At 41.5% G+C, this 21,803-nt stretch overlaps 1 protein-coding gene across 1 annotated transcript in view; it reads right to left on the bottom strand.

The window, feature by feature from the left end:
- WDR64 (WD repeat domain 64) overlaps positions 1-21,803 on the bottom strand; it is an 87,879-nt gene that overhangs the window by 52,047 nt on the left and 14,029 nt on the right. Inside the window, exons 7-13 of the mRNA XM_073636895.1 lie at positions 18,898-19,112; positions 17,529-17,663; positions 15,760-15,839; positions 12,703-12,842; positions 7,173-7,299; positions 3,073-3,221; positions 333-456 (exon numbers count right to left, since the gene is read on the bottom strand). Of these exons, the coding sequence (XP_073492996.1) occupies positions 333-456; positions 3,073-3,221; positions 7,173-7,299; positions 12,703-12,842; positions 15,760-15,839; positions 17,529-17,663; positions 18,898-19,112 (970 nt within the window). The remainder of the gene's footprint in view (positions 1-332; positions 457-3,072; positions 3,222-7,172; positions 7,300-12,702; positions 12,843-15,759; positions 15,840-17,528; positions 17,664-18,897; positions 19,113-21,803) is intronic.

Below are 21,803 nucleotides of genomic sequence, written 5' to 3'. Positions count from 1 at the left end.
CTATGTGGCTGAGATCCTATGGGTTTTTCCTTTGGAGGTGCTGCACCTGCTAACGAGGGTGGCTGTTTCAGCTGTTTTTGACTTCAGAGTTCCGCATTGGAAGGTACGCTCTGCACGCGTAGTGTCGGTTATTACTCTGTTGCATATCCTTGAGGATCTACCCCACCAAGTTAGATATAACACTTTTTATAGTGAATCTTCTCTATTTAATTAAAAGGTTTATTTAATTTTTGGACTTACAGTATCATTGTTTTCATCTATCCCCTCTTCCCTTAGTTATACATATGGTAAATCTACATTCTCCTACTTTTTTGAAAACAAAAATAACAAACCATTATAAGCTCCGGTAGCAAAATGGAATCCATTCATATGAATATCAGCAGAAGTCACTTCAATCGTTACTCCATGAGCCTCTTTAATTTCATATATTTGATGACCTGTCTCCATTTCCCAAACCTACAATAAGTAGAAGAGTCTTCAAAATTAGTTGTAAACTTATCTCTCTTCTGCCAGAAATATACAAAAATGTTAGTGATATAGCTTCCACTACATGTCCCCAGCTGTTGTGAGGATGGCCAACTGTTGTTCAATGACCCGAGGGGTATATTTTGTTTTGATGGGGAAATGTAAAAGTAACAGCACCAGGACTTTAGGGATAAAGTTCTACTAGTTCATTCTCCACCACATATGCGTGACAATTTGGTTTTCCTTTAAGCCTTTCTGTAAAGGTGCTTCCACACTGCGTTCTTCCCCACGTTCAGTGGTCCGTCCCATCAGGGCTTACATCTGACCCACCCCAAAACTGGATTTCGGCATTTGAGCCAACGGGGTCATTGACTATAATGGTGCAGACAGAGTCGTCTTGTACTCTGTTGTGCATCATTTTCGGGCGCATGCGCGTACTGGAGGCGGACGTCCACATGCAGTCTACTATTAAGTATACTACATCTGGGTGTCCGCCTCCAGTAGACGTATATGCCCTAAAAAGATGCACGACAGAGGACACTGTGACTGTCTGTACCATTATAGTCAATGACCCAGTCGGTGCATATGCCTGAATCCCATTTTGTGTGGAGTTCGGATGTACGACTCAACTGGATCACTGAACGTGGTGATGAACGCAGTGTGAAAACACCGTAAGCAATCTCTATTGCCTTGCTCCTGTAGGAGGGTCTATTCCAGGCCAACAGAGGTGAGACAGTGTAGCATCTGATATTAACGAATACCGTTTTTAGATGGTAAAACAAGAGAGGCATCTATTCCGGAATCTAGCAGGTGGAGATTATTGGTACTAAGACTGTTTTTCATTTGTTGTTTGCTATTAAGCCTGTGCCTCTACCTTAGCACCATTTCCAACATTTGTGTAGCACCCTGAGGATTCGGCTGCTACAGGGGTATTGCACCTCAACCCAGAGGTGTGATATTCCACTCCCGGGTAAGGAAGGAGTGTGGAACTGAGCTCAGATAGACTGCATGCACTACATACATCCCATTCCAGAGGAGCAGGCCGACGGTACTCCCACTTAGAAATGTGCAGGTACAACCGAGCCTGTTCCTGGCTGGAGTGGGAGGGGGGTGGTACATCCCATGTAGTGTAGGGGCAGATAGGGGGAGCAGTCTGGGTAGTGATAGGAGCTCATTGGGTGCTGGTCACCTGAGCTCACACATAGAGGGATATATAAGGAGGGCACCAACTAAGATCAGGGTCAGACGCTGAGAACAAGTCAGCTGCAGAGAAGGAAACAGCAGCCCTGGAGAGAGAGAGAGGAGAAAGAAAGAGAAAGACCCAGAGGGGGAAGACTGAAGGGACCCAAGAACCCAAATTAGAGCACCGGGTGAGGAGTCAGCAAGAGGGTACCGGAACCCAAGCTGGTGGGGGCAAAAACATCCCTAGCCAGAGACCGGAGGCTGTGGGCAGCATCTGCCACGGCCACCCACTACATCCACCCTGAAGGCATACCACATGGAGGGTCAGGGAACCTAAGGCCAAGGGTTGCCCAACAGAAGGCCCGAGGGAGCTGGACCTAGGTGGATCACTGGTGGGGACGGCTGAAGAAAGGACAGAGGGAGAGCTCAGGGCCACGCTCCGGACTTGTTTGGGGGTTGGCCGGATCCAGGACCTGGTGGACGCAGCACGGCTCGGGTGGTCACTAACAGCTGGAGTGACCGAAACATCAGCAGTAAGTAAACTCCCTTAACTGCACAACCCGAGTCTGTCTTCATTGCCGGCTGCACCGCACCACCACAACCCCCATCCTCTGCGCCTGTCCCCTCTGAGGCTATACCCCTCCCGTTGGGGGTTATCCCACCAAGCTGCACATCCACCATCAGCCTCAGCGGACCCTGCTGCAGCGGCGGCCACAGTGACCGCATTACAACGGGTGGCGTAGTCGACACAAAAGAACTCTTATAACATCAGTAAGGACTGCCACATAACACATAGCTTGACGCCCTGGGCACGGGACCGGGTCACAGCCGCTCGGAGACTACAACCCCCCATCTGATCCGGTGCCGGGTATTCCCCTCAAAAAGGAATATGTCCCAGGGGGCGCGTCATTTGCATCTCATAATAAGCCAAAACTAGAAAGAGTCATATCTCCTCAAGAGTGAAGAAAAAAAGACATGGGCATAAAACATCTATGACTCTTCTTTTAAATTCTGCGCATAGCCCACTAGTTCACTACCACTAGCCCCATCCCTACTTTACAGCAGCCGTAGCTTCTGTTAATCCTTTGGAGGTGACTAGGATAGAGGAATCTTTGCAAAGCTCGTTGAGAGCAAGTCCATTGACTTTACCAATGAGTGGTGAGGACTATAATCGGGGATGGACCCAACACTTCACAGACCCAGTAGCAAGTGCATAGGTTGTCTGCATTATATATATATATATATATATATATATATATATATATATATATGCATTTGTCTAGTAATTTACATGTCTAATTTCTACTTTAACATCTGCCCTAGTGTGTGCTTATCTTGTTAGAAAGTTAGTCTACTGACATACATATCATTATTAATAAATTTACAGTATATTTCAGATTGAATAAATACTTTGCAATAAGTTACCTTTAAGACTGATTCTGAACAGATACTGAGAACCTGATGAAAGATCTTGTTATATACAACAACATTTATTGACCTATCATGAGAATGCGGGACTTGTCTTGTATCCTGAATCATTCGTGTTAGGGGCCAGACATCTAACATGCATGAACCTGGAAAAATAAGAATTCATGACAAAAGAACATTATTCATCAATATCTCAGATCTGAACAACCCCTTTAAGGTATGAATTGCATGTACACCACCAGCCAAATTATTACACAAATTGGATTTACAGTAAGTGTCATAAAGATGTCATTTTTTGTTTTTTTTAATAAACTCATGGATGGTATTGTGTCTCACAGCTCTTTGGATCACTTAACTCATTCTCAAATGCCAGGTGAGTCCAATTTAAGAAAAACTACTTAAGAAAGATGTTCCACATTATTAAGTAGGCCACAGGTTTCAATGAATATGGGAAAGAAAAAGGATCTTTCTGCTGCCAAAAAGCATTAAAAAGTGCAAGGTATGAAAACATTAGAAATTTCACGAAAACGTAAGCGTGATCATCGTACTGTGAGGAGATTTGTGGCTGATACAGAACACAGACAGGTTCGTGCAGATACAGGCATAATGAGGAAGGTTTCTGCCAGACAAATTAATCAAATTAAGAGAGCAGCTGCTAAAATACCATTAGGCTACGTTCACATGTCCAGTAATCATCCATTAAAATGGATTCAGCACCAATCCGTTGAAAACAGTTATGCAGATACTTTTTTTTTGTCTGGCTAAAAAAAAAAACGGATTTCATCTGGATCCCTTTTTTTAACATTGAAGTCTATGGAAAACAGACCCATTAATTAGCCATGGAGTTTTCTTTCATTTAAAAAGGATCCGTTTTTTGCTTTTTGGAACAGTTCCAAATGGAAGAAAACGGATGGCTAATTAATAGTGTTGAGCGAGTATGTTCTATTAACCCTTTCGCTGAGTATTCTCTGGTCGAGCTCCGAGTATTTATAGCTGCTCGGTGATATGGTTGAATCGCTCCCGTGTGCATGATTTGCGACTGTTTGACAGTTTTATTACATGTGAGGAATGTCTATTTCTTACACATTCCTCACATGTAATAAAGCTGTCACACAGTCGCAAATCATGCACACGGGAGCGATTCAACCATATCACCGAGCAGCTATAAATACTCGGAGCTCGGCCCAAGCATACTCGGACAGAACATACTCGCTCAACCCTACTAATTAACTGATCCATTTTCCATAGACTTCAATATTAATAAATGGATCCAGTTGAAATCAGTTTTTGTTAGCCGGGCAAAAAGTTGATGGTGCTGGATAAGTTCTTACGGATGATTACTCGGAATGTGAACATAGCCTTACAAAGCAGCAAACAGGTATTTGAAGCTGCTGGTGCCTCTGGAGTCTAATGAACCTCAAGGTGTAGGATCCTCCAGAGGCTTGCAGTTGTGCATAATCCTACTATTCATCCACCTGTAAACAGTGCTCACAAGCAGAAACGGTTGCTGTGGGCCCAGACATACATGAAGTCTAATTTTAAAACAGTCTTGTCTGATGAGTGATGTGCAACCCTGGATGGTCCAGATGGATGGAGCAGTGGATGGTTGGTGGATGGCCATCATGTCCCAACGGCAGAATAAAGGTGTCGGAGTCATGTTTTGGGCCAGATTCATGGGGAGAGAGCTGGTAGGCCCTTGTAAGGTCCTTGAATGTGTGACATCGGAAAAATATATAGCGTTTCTGACAGACCACTTTCTTCCATGGTCCATAAAGAAGAACCATGCCATTCGTAGCAAAATCATCTTTATGCATGACAATGCACCATCTCATGCTGCAAAGAATACCTGTGAGTCATTGGTTGCTATAAGCATAAAACGAGAGAAATTCATGGTGTGATCACCATCCTCCCCTGACCTCAACCCTATTGAGAACCTTTGGAGCATCCTCAAGCAAGAGTTTTTTTAATTTTTAAAAAATACTGTTGGACGGTTGTCCAATAAAATTCGATTTTTATTTGATGACTTGAACACTATACTGACTAATTTGCATCGATCATTTAGGAAAATCAGAGAAAAATAGTATTTGAATAATAATCTGGAACGCGGTATATATTTTTATCCTTTACTGATATTAAACCTAACATTGAACCTTGAAAAAAAACAAAGTTCCATCAAGTTCAGCTTTCCTTGACCAGTTATATATTCTCTTTTGCTAGATTTACAACCCATAATGCCATTTGTTGTAAAAAAAAAAAAAGTATTTAGCCTTTTTTTAAATGCTCTTATACTGTAGTATCTGCCATTCCTACCTCTTGTGATTGGGCATTCCACTGTCTGACTGCTCTAACTGTAAGGCTATGTGCCCACGTAGCAGATTTGATGCAGAGCGTTTTTGCCTCTCTCTGGCAGAAAAAAACGCATGCAGATTTACATGCGTTTTCACATGCGTTTTTTCAAGCACTTTTCCAAGCGATTTTGAGCATCACTTGGAAAAGTGCTTGACAAGTTGGTCACACAATATAAATCCATGCAACCGGCATGGATTTATAATGTGTGAACAACTTAGATGCTTTAAATGCAGCATCTATAGTAAAAAAAAAGAATTAAAACGTTAAAAATAAAAAAAATCTGTATAGTCACCTCTCCGGTCTCCTCCCGGCCACGTCATCTCTCCTCGGCGTCTCGTGGTGTACTGTCAGGACCTGCGGTGACGTAATTTAGTCAGCTGATGGTCACGCGACCATCACCTGACCGCCGACGTCAGCGGTCGCGTGACCATCAGCTGACTAAATGACGTCACCGCAGGTCCTGCCAGCACACCGCGGGACGCTGAGGAGAGAGGACGTGGCCGGGAGCAGACTGGGGGCCGCCGGACTGGTGAATATACAGGTTCTTTTTATTTTTAACTTTTTTATTTCTTTTTTTCACCGTGTGGTAGTCGGGATGAAGAGGAGTTGTTTTCTCCTCTTCATCCTGGGTACCACACGCACCGCGATTACGCTGCAAATTCACGGCCATTGAATTTAATTGAAAGGCAGCAAATCCACATATACCTGCGGGTTTACTGCGTTTCAATGTTCCTCAATGGCCGCGAATTTGCAGCGTAATCGCGGTAGAAATGGTCATGCTGCGTTTTTCAACGCAATGCGATTCGGCGCGCAAATTAGCGAATCATGTGCACAGCACATCCGAATTCACATTGCTTTCCATGGCAGACGGTTTTACAAGCGTTTTCACCGCCGTAAAAACACTACAAAAACGCTACTGTGGGCACATGGCCTAAAGAACCCTTTCCTGTTTAGGTGCCAGAATTGCCTTTCCTCCATATGTAATCAATGTCCCTGGTCTTTTGTTAGGTCCTTGAAAGGAATAGGTCATGTGCCAGCTCTTTGTATTGACCAAACACGTATTTACACATAAGAATGAGATTGCCTCTAAGGTGTCTTTTTACTAAGCTAAACAAGTCCAACTTTTCCAACCTCATTTATAGGCGAGGCCTTCCATCCTATGTAATAATCTAGTTTCCTGCCCTTGTACCAACTCCAGCTTTCTGAAACACTTTTTAAAATGTGGAGCCCAATACTGGATCCCATATTCAAGATGTGGTCTTACAAAAGGTTTATAGAGGGATGTTAATACAAGGATTTTAGCTCTCTTTTTGTACACACTAAAATCTTGTTTTCTTTTTCAGCTGCAGCCTGACATTGAGTACTGCTGCTCACCTTATGTGTAACCGGAATACCCAAGTCCTTCTCCTATTCTGTACTTCCGAGTATATTTCCATGTAATGTATGTGCAGTAATTTGGTTACTCTGGACTAAGTGCTTTACATTTATCAACATTAAACCTCATCTTAAAAAGTGTTTGCCAATCTAGATATCTTATCCAGATCGTTTTGTAATATTATACTGTTAAATTCAGTTTTTAATATCCTACATAGTTTTCTCTCATCAGCAAAGACTGATACTTTACCCTCAATCCCATCCACAAGGTCAGTAATAAAGGGATTAAAAAGAATTAGGCTTAACACAGTCTTGTGGTCCGTACAGCTGATACTTATTTCCATCAATCCATTTACTTAATATACATCTCTTACCAGTGATAAGTCTAAGATGCTTATTATCAAATATCATGGAGTTTATTCGCCTGTCACAAGGTCCTTGTTGGGTATCAGAGAAGACTTGTAGTAATGATAAAGTGTATATATCCCATACTCTGAATCCCTGCAGTACAAAAATGAACAAACATATTTGCTCTAGATTTTTCAATTCCAGCACATGTTCAACCGTGAACAACAGTCTAGTCTGTATATACAGTCATAGCCAAAAGTTTTGAGAATGACACCAAAATTATATTTTCACATGATCTGCTGGCCTCTGGTTTTTATTAGTGTTTGTCTGATGTTTATATCACATACAGAAATATAATTGCAATCATATTATGAGTACCAATAGGTTATATTGACAGTTAGAATGAGTTAATGCAGCAAGTCAATATTTGCAGTGTTGCCCCTTCTTCTTCAAGACCTCTGTAATTCTCCCTGGCATGCTCTCAATCAACTTTTGGACCAAATCCTGACTGATAGCAGTCCATTCTTGCATAATCAATGCTTGCATTTTGCCAGAATTTGTTGTTTTTTGTTTTTCCACCCGTCTCTTGATGATTGACCACAAGTTCTCAATGGGATTAAGATCTGGGGAGTTTCCAGGCCATGGACCCAAAATCTCTATGTTTTGTTCCATGAGCCATTTAGTTATCACCTTTGCTTTATGGCAAGGTGCTCCATCATGCTGGAAAAGACATTGTTGGGTGCCAAACTGCTCTTGGACGGTGGGGAGAAGTTGCTCTTGGAGGACATTCTGGTACCATTCTTTATTCATGGCTGTGTTTTTAGGCAAGACTGTGAGTGAGCCGATTCCCTTGGCTGAGAAGCAACCCCACACATGAATGGTTTCAGGATGCTTTACAGTTGGCATGAGACAAGACTGGTGGTAGCGCTCACCTCTTCTTCTCCGAATAAGCTGTTTTCCAGATGTCCCAAACAATTGAAAAGGGGATTCATCAGAGAAAATGACTTTGCCCCAGTCCTCAGCAGTCCACTCCCTGTACCTTTTGCAGAATATCAGTCGGTCCCTGATGTTTTTTCTGGAGAGAAGTGGCTTCTTTGCTGCCCTCCTTGAAACCAGCCCTTGCTCAAAGACTCTCCGCCTCACAGTGCGTGCAGAAGCACTCACACCAGCCTGCTGCCATTCCTGAGCAAGCTCGGCACTGCTGGTAGTCCGATCCCGCAGCTGAAACAGTTTTAAGATACGGTCCTGGCGCTTGCTGGTCTTTCTTGGGCGACCTGGAGCCTTTTTGACAACAATGGAAGCTCTCTCCTTGAAGTTCTTGATGATGCGATAGATTGTTGACTGAGGTGCAATCTTTGTAGCTGCGATACTCTTCCCTGTTAGGCCATTTTTGTGCAGTGCAATGATGGCTGTACGTGATTCTTTAGAGGTAACCATGGTTAACTGAAGAGAAACAATGATACCAAGAACCAGCCTCCTTTTAAAGTGTCCAGTGATGTCATTCTTACTTAATCATGACTGACTGATCGCCAGCCCTGTCCTCATCAACACCCACACCTGTGTTAATGGATCAATCACTAAAACGATGTTAGCTGCTCCTTTTAAGGCAGGACTGCAATGATGTTGAAATGTGTTTTGGGGGTTAAAGTTCATTTTCTGGGTAAATATTGACTTTACAAGTACAGTAATTGCTGTTAAGCTGATCACTCTTTGACATTCAGGAGTATATGCAAATTGCCATTACAAAAAATGAAGCAGTAAACTTTGGAAAAATTACTATTTGTCTCATTCTCAATACTTTTGGCCATGACTGTAGATATAGCACTTATATAGTGTATATAGACATACTGTTATTTGCTATTTCACCTCTGTACAGTTCTGGTGTAGAGCATGCTGCAGGGGTGTAACTACAGGGTTTGCAGTTGTTAACAGGTAGGCAGATGCAACAATGCAAACAATGAGACAGTGGTACTTCTAAAACAAATATTTATTTAGCTAACAGGAAAATACACTGCTCAAAAAAATAAAGGGAACACTCAAATAACACATCCTAGATCTGAATGAATGAAATATTCTTATTGAATACTTTGTTCTGTACAGAGTTGAATGTGCTGACAACAAAATCACACAAAAATCATCAATGGAAATCAAATTTATTAACCAATGGAGGCCTGGATTTGGAGTCACCCCCAAAATTAAAGTGGAAAAACACACTACAGGCTGATCCAACCTTGATGTAATGTCCTTAAAACAAGTCAAAATGAGGCTTAGTATTGTGTGTGGCCTCCACGTGCCTGTATGACCTCCCTACAACGCCTGGGCATGCTCCTGATGAGGTTGCGGATGGTCTCCTGTGGGATCTCCGCCAGGATGGTACATCAATGCGAGCTGTGGCAAGAAGGTTTGCTGTGTCTGTCAGCGTAGTGTTCAGAGGTTGGAGGAGCTACCAGGAGACAGGCCAGTACACCAGCAGTACACCAGGAGACATGGAGGGGGCCGTAGGAGGGCAACAACCCAGCAGCAGGACCGCTATCTCCGCCTTTGTGCAAGGAGGAACAGGAGGATCACTGTCAGAGCCCTGCAAAATGACCTCCAGCAGGCCACAAATGTGCATGTGTCTGCACAAACGGTTAGAAACCGACTCCATGAGGGTGGTATGAGGGCCCGCAGCCCAACACCGTGCAGGACGCTTTGCATTTGCCACAGAACACCAGGGTTGGCAAAGTCGCCACTGGCGCCCTGTGCTCTTCACAGATGAAAGCAGTTTCACACTGAGCACATGTGACAGACGTGACAGAGTCTAGAGACGCCGTGGAGAGCGATCTGCTGCCTGCAACATCCTTCAGCATGACCGGTTTGGCAGTGGGTCAGTAATGGTGTGGGGTGGCATTTCTTTGGAGGGCCGCACAGCCCTCCATGTGCTCACCAGAGGTAGCCTGACTGCCATTAAGTACCGAGATGAGATCCTCAGACCCATTGTGAGACCATATGCTGGTGCGGTTGGCCCTGGGTTCCTCCTAATGCAGGACAATGCCAGACCTCATGTGACTGGAGTGTGTCAGCAGTTCCTGCAAGATGAAGGCATTGAAGCTATGGACTGGCCCGCCCGGTCCCCAGACCTGAATCCGATTGAGCACATCTGGGACATCATGTCTCGCTCCATCCACCAACGTCACGTTGCACCCCAGACTGTCCAGGAGTTGGCGAATGCTTTAGTCCAGGTCTGGGAGGAGATCCCACAGGAGACCATCCGCAACCTCATCAGGAGCATGCCCAGGCGTTGTAGGGAGGTCATACAGGCACGTGGAGGGCACACACAATACTGAGCCTCATTTTGACTTGTTTTAAGGACATTATATCAAAGTTGGATCAGCCTGTATTGTGTTTTTCCACTTTAATTTTGGGGGTGACTCCAAATCCAGGCCTCCATTGGTTAATAAATTTGATTTCCATTTATGATTTTTGTGTGATTGTGTCATAATTTACTGTACTGTCATTGTTCACTTCTACCCTTGACACTGCCTACATATTTATATACACTGCTCAAAAAAATAAAGGGAACACTCAAATAACACATTCTAGATCTGAATGAATGAAATATTCTCATTGAATACTTTGTTCTATACAAAGTTGAATGTGCTGACAACACATCACATTGTCAGCACATTCAACTTTGTACAGAGCAAAGTATTCAATGAGAATATTTCATTCATTCAGATCTAGGATGTGTTATTTGAGTGTTCCCTTTATTTTTTTGAGCAGTGTATATAAATATGTAGGCAGTGTCAAGGGTAAAAGTGAACAATGACAGTACAGTAAATTATGACACAATCAGAACTCTGTAATACAACTGAACAGGATTTCTACACAATGTTATATATATACACACTGTCCTCTATATTTACATTTAAAGGACTGTTATCATCAGTAATGTCTAGTTCTAATGCCCCAACCTAATGGGCATTATTCTCACTACTGGGCCTGTCACCATCGTCTTTCTCTAGGTGCCACAAAACATCACACAGGCCCTAACGAGAGTTGACGATGCTACCCGGTAGGCCGCAAATCCCAGGTTGATGAGTTACTCAGTACACTCACACACCGACCGCCTTCATTCCTGGAAGCATGGCCTTGCTTCCCCACCTTGTACCGTACGTCTACACTGAAAGTAAATGCTCACACGAACATCTCTCTGCGGTGGCCTGGTCTTCTTTCTCTCGGATTTGACTCCGCTCACTCGGCTCCCAACTCCGGTCTCTCATCTCTGGGTTTTTTCTCTATTCTTCCCTTTGGTCCGGTCTCTCAACTCTTCTCTCTGGTTTGGTGTCTCGCCTCTTCCCTCAGGTCTGGTCTCTGGCAATGGCGGCTATAATCCAATGCCGCTGCTTACATGTCCATCCTACTAAAGGTCTAGGTAAGACTCCTCCCCTTCTTTGCCTTCCCAGACTTTTTATAATTATTAACTGTGCTGCAGCTGTCATCTGACCCGGTATCTTCTCTAATCATTTCCCTCAGGGGACTTGTGCTTCACTCTTCAGTTCGTACTATTTGTCATTCTCTCCTCTTTCTCTATTCTTATCATCTTTGGTCAGTAGATGGCGATGTCTGCTTGCAGACACTCAGTTTAAACACTGTTATGTATGTCCCTTCACTCCTTCATCCCCTTACACAGTCACACCCAGGTCTTGGAGCCTAGGGTGCCAAAAAGTCTCTTTGGCCAATATATGTAGACCAATACTATTAAAGACTCATGATAGTTGGGTGCCTTGCATATCACCAAAGCTGGCTATACAGACATTGAGCCAGTTGGATGTTTTAGGATATTTTAACTTTGAGACCAGCAGAATTGTGAATGCAGCCCTGGCTATATAACATCCAGCAATCTAGGTTTCACAAATACTGTATACTTGAAAAGAAAATTACACAAATTTTCTTCTCTGAGTCCATTAAAGGAGCCCATTTTAGGACTGGGGCTTTTTTCTTCAATTCCTTGCATCACTGATTTAGCATTGTGCCCCCTTCACTGTTTTTTCTTGCACAGCAGTGCTCCTGGTCACCCGCTCTGTAACCAATATCAGCTCGCCATCTGTTACTTGAATAGGGTCGTGCTTCAGTTCCCGGCACAGCCAGGAGGCCTGGGTTCATTGTGAAGGGGAAAAAGAGAAGAGGATGCAGTTTTAAACCAGTGCTGTGTCCCCTTTACTCTAAGGATCGATGGGGGTCTGGGAGGTCAAACCAACCCAATAATACAATGATGGCATATCCCACAGAAACATGGTACATTAAGAGGTTAAGCAACCTATTTTGGTTTAAACCACATTATAATGCTTAGTTTTCCCTGTAAAGCAGGAACGATGAGGCTGCCAGTAGTGGGTATCTTTATCTCCTTATATCTTAATCCTTATCTCAGAACTGCATTATGGAAGGAATTGACTTCTTCATTCTAACTCGATGATGTTCATATGACATGCTCTACCATATTAATTTGAATTATTATGCCTTTCAACATAGAAGTTACATTAGCAGGAGCATTTCATCTAATATATAATTAATTACCCTTGCAGTTGACAAACTAATAATGTGCTGGTCTTTTTCGTTGACTGCGATGTCTGCAATTGCGTATAAGTGGCCAAATAATTTTCCCATAGGTTTCACTATAGAATTTGGAAGCCACAAGCGTATAACTGTATCAGCTCCTGTAATGAAGCAAATTTACAAGAATACTTTTTACACTTATTTGTACAAACTGGTAAAACATTAATAATCAAAAAGATACATGTTGAATTTACTGTATATAGCATATCAGTGGAAATAGTGTTTTATATTGAGCAATATTACATCTTGTGCGGACAATATAAACAACATAGAGGGGTGAAGGAAAAAATGGTTTCAAGCAGAAGCATTAACTGAATAATTCCACAATTCCATGTTGATTATTTTATATATTTTACAGAGTTTTGGGATCTTTTTTTCCATCCCAGTTAAGCTAGCCATTAATATTGGCAAAAAGTTGTCCTAAATTGCTGATCTGACTACAATCTCATATTTGTTTAGGCCTTTCCAACTGCATAAGGGATGAAACAGGTTGGATTCTAACATGTCTGGTCTCAATGGAAATAAGTAAAAAAAAAAAGTAGTGCAACATTTGGCACTAAAACACTAGATGCCCTGTTGACAAGTTGTGCGGCATCAGAGGTATCGACAGAAGACATTGACTGACTGTGAAATTTGATAAATATAATAAATATATTAAGAGATATGTCTGCTGCTAGAACTCTGTGTGGCATTGACCTGGTCTCTAATCTGAGCTGTGGTTAACCTGCGATTTCTGAGGCTGCTGACTCGGATAAACTTATCCTCAGAAGCAGGGTTGACTCTTGGTCTTCCTTTCTTGGGGCGGCCTTATGTGAGCCAGTTTCTTTGTAGCGCTTGATGGTTTTTGCAACTGCACTTGGGGACACTTGCAAAGTTTTCCCAATTTTTCGGACTGACTGACCTTCATTTCTTAAAGTAATGATGGCCACTCGTTTTTCTTTACTTAGCTGCTTTTTTCTTGCCATAATACAAATTCTAACAGTCTATTCAGTAGGACTATCAGCTGTGTATCCACCAGACTTCTGCACAACACAACTGATGGTCCCAACCCCATTTATAAGGCAAGAAATCCCACTTATTAAACCTGACAGGGCACACCTGTGAAGTGAAAACCATTTCCGGTGACTACCTCTTGAAGCTCATCAAGAGAATGCCAAGAGTGTGCAAAGCAGTCATCAAAGCAAAAGGTGGCTACTTTGAAGAACCTAGAATATAAGACATATTTTCAGTTGTTTCACACTTTTTTGTTAAGTATATAATTCCACATGTGTTAATTCATAGTTTTGATGCCTTCAGTGTGAATGTACAATTTTCATAGTAATGAAAATACAGAAAAATCTTTAAATGAGAAGGTGTGTCCAAACTTTTGGTCTGTACTGTATACATATATATAAATATATATGTATACATATATATAGTCAGGTGGAAGTCAGGTGGATACACAGCTGATAGTCCTACTGAATAGACTGTTAGAATTTGTATCATGGCAGGAAAAAAGCAGCTAAGTAAAGAAAAACAATTGGCCATCATTACTTTAAGAAATGAAGGTCAGTCAGTCCAAAAAATTGGGAAAACTTTGAAAGTGTCCCCAAGTGCAGTTGCAAAAACCATCAAGCGCTACAAAGAAACTAGATTGTGAGCCCCGATGGGGACAGCGACGATAATGTATGTAAAGCGCTGCGGAATATGTTAGCGCTATATAAAAATAAAGATTATTATTATTATTATAAACTGGCTCACATGAGGACCGACCCAGGAAAGGAAGACCAAGAGTCACTTCTGCTTCTGAGGATAAGTTTATCCAAGTCACTAGCCTCAGAAATCGCAGGTTAACAGCAGCTCAGATTAGACACCAGGTCAATGCCACACAGAGTTCTAGCAGCCGACACATCTCTACAACAACTGTTAAGAGGAGACTTAGTGCAGCAGGCCTTCATGGTAAAATAGCTGCTAGGAAACCACTGCTAAGGACAGGTAACAAGCAGAAGAGACTTGTTTGGGCTAAAGAACACAAGGAATGGACATTAGACTAGTGGAAATCTGTGCTTTGGTCTGATGAGTCCAAATTTGAGATCTTTGGTTCCAACCACCGTGTCTTTGTGCGATGCAGAAAAGGTGAACGGATGGACTCTACATGCCTGGTTCCCACCGTGAAGCATGGAGGAGGAGGTGTGATGGTGTGGGGGTGCTTTGCTGGTGACACTGTTGGGGATTTATTCAAAATTTAAGGCATACTGAACCAGCATGGCTACCACAGCATCTTGCAGCGGCATGCTATTCCATCTGGTTTGCGTTTAGTTGGACCATCATTTATTTCTCAACAGGACAATGACCCCAAACACACCTCCAGGCTGAGTAAGGGCTATTTGACCAAGAAGGAGAGTGATGGGGTGCTACGCCAGATGACCTGGCCTCCACAGTCACCAGACCTGAACCCAATCGAGATGGTTTGGGGTGAGCTTGACCGCAGAGTGAAGGCAAAAGGGCCAACAAGTGCTAAGCATCTCTAGGAAAAGATTGTTGGAAGACCATTTCCGGTAACTACCTCTTGAAGCTCATCAAGAGAATGCCAAGAGTGTGCAAAGCAGTCATAAAAGCAAAAGGTCGCTACTTTGAAAAACCTAGAATATAAGACATATTTTCAGTTGTTTCACACTTTTTTGTAAAGTACATAATTCCACATGTGTTAATTCATAGTTCTGATGCCTTCAGTGTGAATGTACAATTTTCATAGTCATGAAAATACAGAAAAATCTTTAAATGAGGAGGTGTGTCCAAACTTTTGGTCTGTACTGTATATATATATTATATATATATATATATATATATATATATATATATATATATATATATATATATATATATATATATATATATATATATATATAATACTACCCAGATAGTTGCTTTCAGTATTATTATAAGATAAGTTGACATATATCTAAATGATATACATCACCAATCAGGTTCCACCCATTGTTTTTCAGAGGCCTTATACCTTATAGAGAATGGTCTTACCTCCTGTTGCGATAATATTTGCTTTCATGCAGTAGGCAAACGTGGTGACCCCCTTAGGAACCGAGAATACTCTAACTGATCTGTGTATTAAAAAAAAACACAGTACATTTTATTTTGATCTTGTGATGAGGGCCGTAAGAGCTCACTGTTTTGACACTTCCTTGGCCATCAACCATACGTTCCACCTTCAGTTCTAACTATGCTGTTTAACAATTTATTCTTTCAAGTGACATTAAATATGACTTTTCTAAAAACATATTTGACATTATGCATCACTATGAAATCATTGGTAGTTTAAAGAGTAACTAAACCTATATAAGGTTTTTTCATATTTCAGTACCCTTATAATTACAATCAGATTTGGTACGAGTTTGGGTCCCGAGACTCCCACTGATCGCACAAACCCAACCACCCGAAAGATGTGCAGCTCAAGCGTCAGGAGAACATCGCTGGAATACGGATTTAATGCAAAGCATAGGCTGTGCACTTCTCAGGGGGGAATTTTGAGCATATAGGAAAGGTCTCAGAAACGAAACCTCCACTGATCTGCTTGTAAATAGAGGCATTAAAGTAAGGAAAAACAACTTTCAACATGATGAAGAGACCTGAGTAGTCTTGAAAGTATGCTACATGCTTATATCTTTTCAATTTGCCTTTAAAATGTTTTAACTACTGAGGACTCTCATTTTTGATTATTTTTCCATCTACTGGCTAACACGATACACGGATATATTTTTCCTATAAACGTTTTTTTTTTATTCTATTAAGAGGTTGTCCCACAAACAAAATACTTTTTAATCAATAGATTTTGGAATAATAAGTTCCACAATTGGATGTGTTAAAAAAAATTTTCCTAAGCTGAGATTAAACATATGCCCCTGCTATGTGCTATGTAATGCCTGTGTCATAAGACCGGGTTTAAGAACACAGTGTTCGAAACGCGTTTGGTTTTCTCTGCCTATGGTTTTTCCTCCTGTCCATCCCAATCCCTATTGGATGTACCAACACGTTATATATATATGTTTTAAATTATTAAATAAAGATTTTTTCTACTTTTTAAACTGCAGCTGGATCAACTTTTTCTTCAATGCCTGTGTTTGACCATGCACATACCACAGCTCCAGGGGGAAAGTCATAAGTTCCTTATAATAAGTGAATATACAGATGAAACAGCCAGGGTTTGCAGCTGCTGTTTTCTGGGGTAAAAAATTTCCCTGCCTGTTTTATCACAGCAGTGAGTGTTTCTGCCACATCCTCAGCCTTCTGAGCTCATCCTAAATCAAGTCAGTGACGTAGAAGCTCCAGCGGCCGCTGAGCTCATGTCACAGACTTGATTTATGATGAGCTCACAGGACTGGTGATGTGGTAGCAACACTCAGTCACTACTGTGATAAAACTGACAGACAGGGAAATGTGTTCCCTCACACAAACAGCTGTGAGTCCCTTTAAGCACTGATCTAAGTTAAGCAGTACACAGTGCTCCCTAAATTGCTAAGATATTTTTGGCTTTCCATACTATGCTTATATGACATCTGTTCATTTATTAGCTGATTGTATGCTACAATCATCATGCACCTTCCATTCAGGCAATCTCAGCTTTCACATTTTGTAATTTATGGAATTATTTTACCAATGTAAGGGATTTCAGAGAAGACAGGAATTAGAACAATGGAAGAATAACAAAGTTTCAAAATAACAACATATTCTTTAAATATTTTGATTTGATATGAAAATATAATAATGATATGAAAATATAATAATGAACATACTCATCATCTTTTATCCTATTCACATGATCTAGAACCAAGGAATAAATGCTGTCTGGAGAGGATGACGCAAAGAGGTTTAGCTCTGGGAAATACCTTATTTTAACAACCCAATCATGGTGAAGCTTTCTTCTGAACCTAAAAAATACAAAGTAATTGCTAGCCAATCCATTTAGAAATTGTAACAATTTTATAAACTTATTAAATTCTCAGCTATTTCATTTTGGATGGGCGGGTGCAAAACCAATACTCCAAATGGCTTCTATCTCATGCTGCCCAACCATCCCGAAGACCTTCATGGATTTTGGAAACTGTGCCAGGAGGTCGCGACATCTCTCAATTTCATCTGTCTCCATGCCCCCAAAGCATAGAAATAGATGAATGGAATGGTGGAGCCGGAAGCCTTCAGTATGTAGTGTAATGCAGCGACGTGCTTGCTTTACGGTAATGGTCTAGGATGTGTTTTACCTGACCATATACCTTTCCCCTCAGGTGACTGGCCACATGACTGTGACATCACACAGGTCCTGTATGCACAGTAAAGGTCTGTACACATGACTGGGACAGCACACAGGACCTATACACACAGCTGACTGATCACATGACTGTGACATCAGCAAGGTCCTGTCAGTTTGTGTGTGTGTGCACAGGATATATAAACCCTGGTAATTTGAGACAGGTGTGTTCTGTGAGAGGCATGAGGCCTGTTCCCCATGTGTGTGGGACACCGTTCGTGTGAGGCCTAGTGAGGCCGAGAGTGAAGCCTGGCAGCCTGAAAGGTCGAGCCTGGATCCTGTGCGTGGATGCCAGTGTCCTTTGAGGGAGAGCCGGCTTGGCATACAAGAGTCCTGAAAGGCGCAGACTGGATGTGAGTGAAAACATACCAGTAGCCTTCGAAGGTACGATGGCTGGAGACCCCTACCTGGGAAGCCACAAAGCCACAGTGGTGGCAGATTAAATGGACTGCAGCAACTAAACCCGGCAACGGTAATACACTTTGTTACATGGACTGTGTTATGGACATTGATAATTTATTACCTTGCCGTAGGCTGTAACCAGGAGCAAGTGGGCCTGTGTGCCACTTGTCTCATGAATATTGTAGATATGTGTGTCGGCGTGCCACGGAGTTGGACCCGGTGAACTGTGGCTTATGATGTAATAAACTGCAATATTGTGAGAAAAGCGTAAAGACATTGCACGTGTGCATTGATTGACGCAGCGAAGCGAGTAACCCCCAGTATGATGACTAGCGCTGCCTTACAGTAGGTAGATATTTTTATCATTCATGAAAAACAGATTCGATGACCTGACAAGAATGTAGCAGATTTACTTCTTTACACTACAGATTTATGTTATAAAACAACTGCCTCACCTCCTGAATCTTCTGGAATCCAAGACAACTGAATGAGACATCTTTGTGGTCTGTAGATCTTCTCCTTTTAGTTTATCATTTGAAATAGAATACAGACTTACAAATCCAGCGTCATCTCCTACCAATATATCATCCTGCAAGTACTGGCCTTGTGAAATCACAGTGCAAACGCAAAGAGGGCAGTTCTCCATTGGTTTAATGCAGACATAGTTATCCTTAGAGAGTAAAAACAGTTACAAAAAATTAACTAAAAAAGTCAATTTGCAGGTTCAGTATTTTAGTATTAGTCCTCTGCGGTTAGGCATTGCATGCTTAAAAGCCTTATTATAGCTGGGAATATAACACCATAAAGCATAGGAATAACACTATTTCTGGTCATTATATGTCTTACATACTGCATTTTTCACCAGTTTCCTCATTTGTATGCTCAGTCTCTAAAATCCAGCTGAGCTAGTGGGTGGAGACTAGCTTCTATGATGTCTCCAATATACAGTGCACAGTCACATGAGGGATTCCTGTCTCTCAGGAGCAGTAGCCACCTGGAGGATACCTGGAGCCACCATGTAAGTGTGCTACTTAACCATTTAAGGCACATAGGCATGTGCCTTTTACTCATACTCTGCTTCTCACTCTGTTACCCCTTCCTCCTCCCCTCCCCTCTCCATAGACTTAAATAGGCAGCTGTAACATGATGCTTGTACTGTAGCATGATGTTTGTACTATTCATCTATGCAAAGTTTGCTAAAAAGACAAAGACTATTTAAATAAAGATAATAAAAAAATACACATATGTGGCATCACCGTGTTCAGAAAAGTTTGATCTATAAAAAAATAATAATTAATTAACCCGATTGGTAACACCAGCAACAACAAAAAATTCAAGAACGTCAAAATTAAGTTTTTTTTGGTCACTGCAATCCCACAAAAAATGCTGTAACAAGCAATGACATCCATCCCAAAATAGTATCTAACCAAACGTTGTCTCGCTCTGCAAAAAATAAGCCATCACACAGCTTTATTGACCGAAAAATGTGAACATTACGGGTCTCGGAAAATGGTGACACAACCAAAACTTTTATTTTTTGCAAACTTCAGATTTTTTTTCACCACTAAAATAATAAACAAACTGGACATGTTTGGTATCACCATAATCATATTGATGAGTAGAATCATACTGTGAGGTCATTTTACTACAAAATGTACACCATAAAAACAATTCCCAAAAAAACAATGTCAGAATTGTGTTTTTTCCTGTTTTCCATTACACTATGTGGTAAAATGAAAGGTGTAATTCAAAAGCACAACTCGTCCCGCAAAAAACAAGCCTTCATATGTCTATGTGTACAGCAGAATTAAAAAGTAGTTACTCTGGGAAAAAGGGGAGGAAAAAAACGAAAACAAAAAAATGGAAATTGGCCCCGTCGTGAAGCGATTAAGTCAATCCTGGAGCTTCAACAACAATAACTCCAGAGATTATTTTTCTCCCGTAAAGAAAATGAGCTGCTATATGTCCACATTTTAATATCAATTTTATGTCCACCAGTCTGTGCTGCTGAATTTTGTCATAGATTTTTATAGCAGTTTTATTTTTGCAAGGACATTTAGTTAAAGGGAATTTGCCAGTAGGATCAACTCTCTTACTCCGTCTATATTGGCATGTAGGTCATAGGAAGCTGAATAAAATGTTACCTTGATATTTGCGATCCAATGTGTTATTTCAGAGAAATCCACGTTTTCTTATAAGTAAATGAGCTGTTCAGGTCTATGGGCCGGACATTGATCTCCCCAAGAATCTGCTCCCAGGGCTTTTTTACATAAAAGATGTGTTTGTAATGAGAAAAAGCTCAGCTCTGCTTTAGTGTGTTAGTTGTAATCACAGACAGCTCTACAGTGAGATTAGGGGAGCAAACTGTCAGTCATTACATGTCTCACACTGGTAACACCCACATCCATTTACAATAATCTCTGGAGGCAGATTCTTATGCAGATCAGTGTCGTGTCCATAGATCTTAACAGCTCATTTACATATTAAGAAAAATATGAATTTCTCTGGACTAAAACATTGGATTGCAGATATCAAGGTATCCGTTTATTCAACTTTCAATGACCTACATGCCCATATATGCCGTTTAGGAGTGTTGGTCCTTTTGACATATTTTATTTAAAAGATACAATTCTAATAAGCTATAGCCACCACAAGAGAGATCTTATGGCACTTACAGTATGCTGATTTCTTATTGAGGTCAATTCATAAAGACCATGCAGAACGCCCTTGCAAGGCCACATGTTACCAATGACTTTGGTTGGCCAGGACCAGATGTTTGAGAGTTCAATGAGGGATACCACCAGTGAAAAACAATCTTTTTACTAAATGATAATGTGCTTGGGATTATCTACAGTAGACAGAGAGTACACAACTTTATGAAAGTTTCCTTCACAACGCGGAGCATTTTCCACTCACAGTTCCAATTCTTTTCTCTTTACTCATTTGTTCTCTATCTTCATCGTTCCTCTCTACTTCACCACAACCCAGCTCAGTACCACAGTCAAGTTAGAAAGAGTCCTATTCTCAACCCATAGTTCCACATTTTCTGTCTCCTCTAGGGAACTATATTGCCAGTATGGCCGGTGCTTATCATCTCTTTCCCTGATGCTCTGGAACTCCCACCCGGGGCACTCTGTTCATCTCACATACCCTGTCCCGTCTTGGTCTGTTACCTCTCGGAATTATAACCTCTGGGCTGTACTGCTAGACGTCCTTTCCCTGGACCAATCTCCAATTGATAACTCTGCTTTTCGCTCATTTCTCTCTTTTCCGCTAGGACCTCCGAATCCTCTGTCATGGTCTCCTCTCATGTTAGGGACACCAAATCATGCGACACTGTTACTATCTAGACCTTACAAAT

The sequence above is a fragment of the Phyllobates terribilis genome, unplaced genomic scaffold (genome assembly GCF_046119375.1).
Source record: "Phyllobates terribilis strain yellow unplaced genomic scaffold, ASM4611937v1 Scaffold_1__5_contigs__length_1240528914, whole genome shotgun sequence".
NCBI lineage: Eukaryota > Metazoa > Chordata > Amphibia > Anura > Dendrobatidae > Phyllobates > Phyllobates terribilis.
The sequence above is the reverse complement of the archived record's forward strand: the minus strand, read 5'-3'. Positions and strand labels throughout refer to the sequence as shown.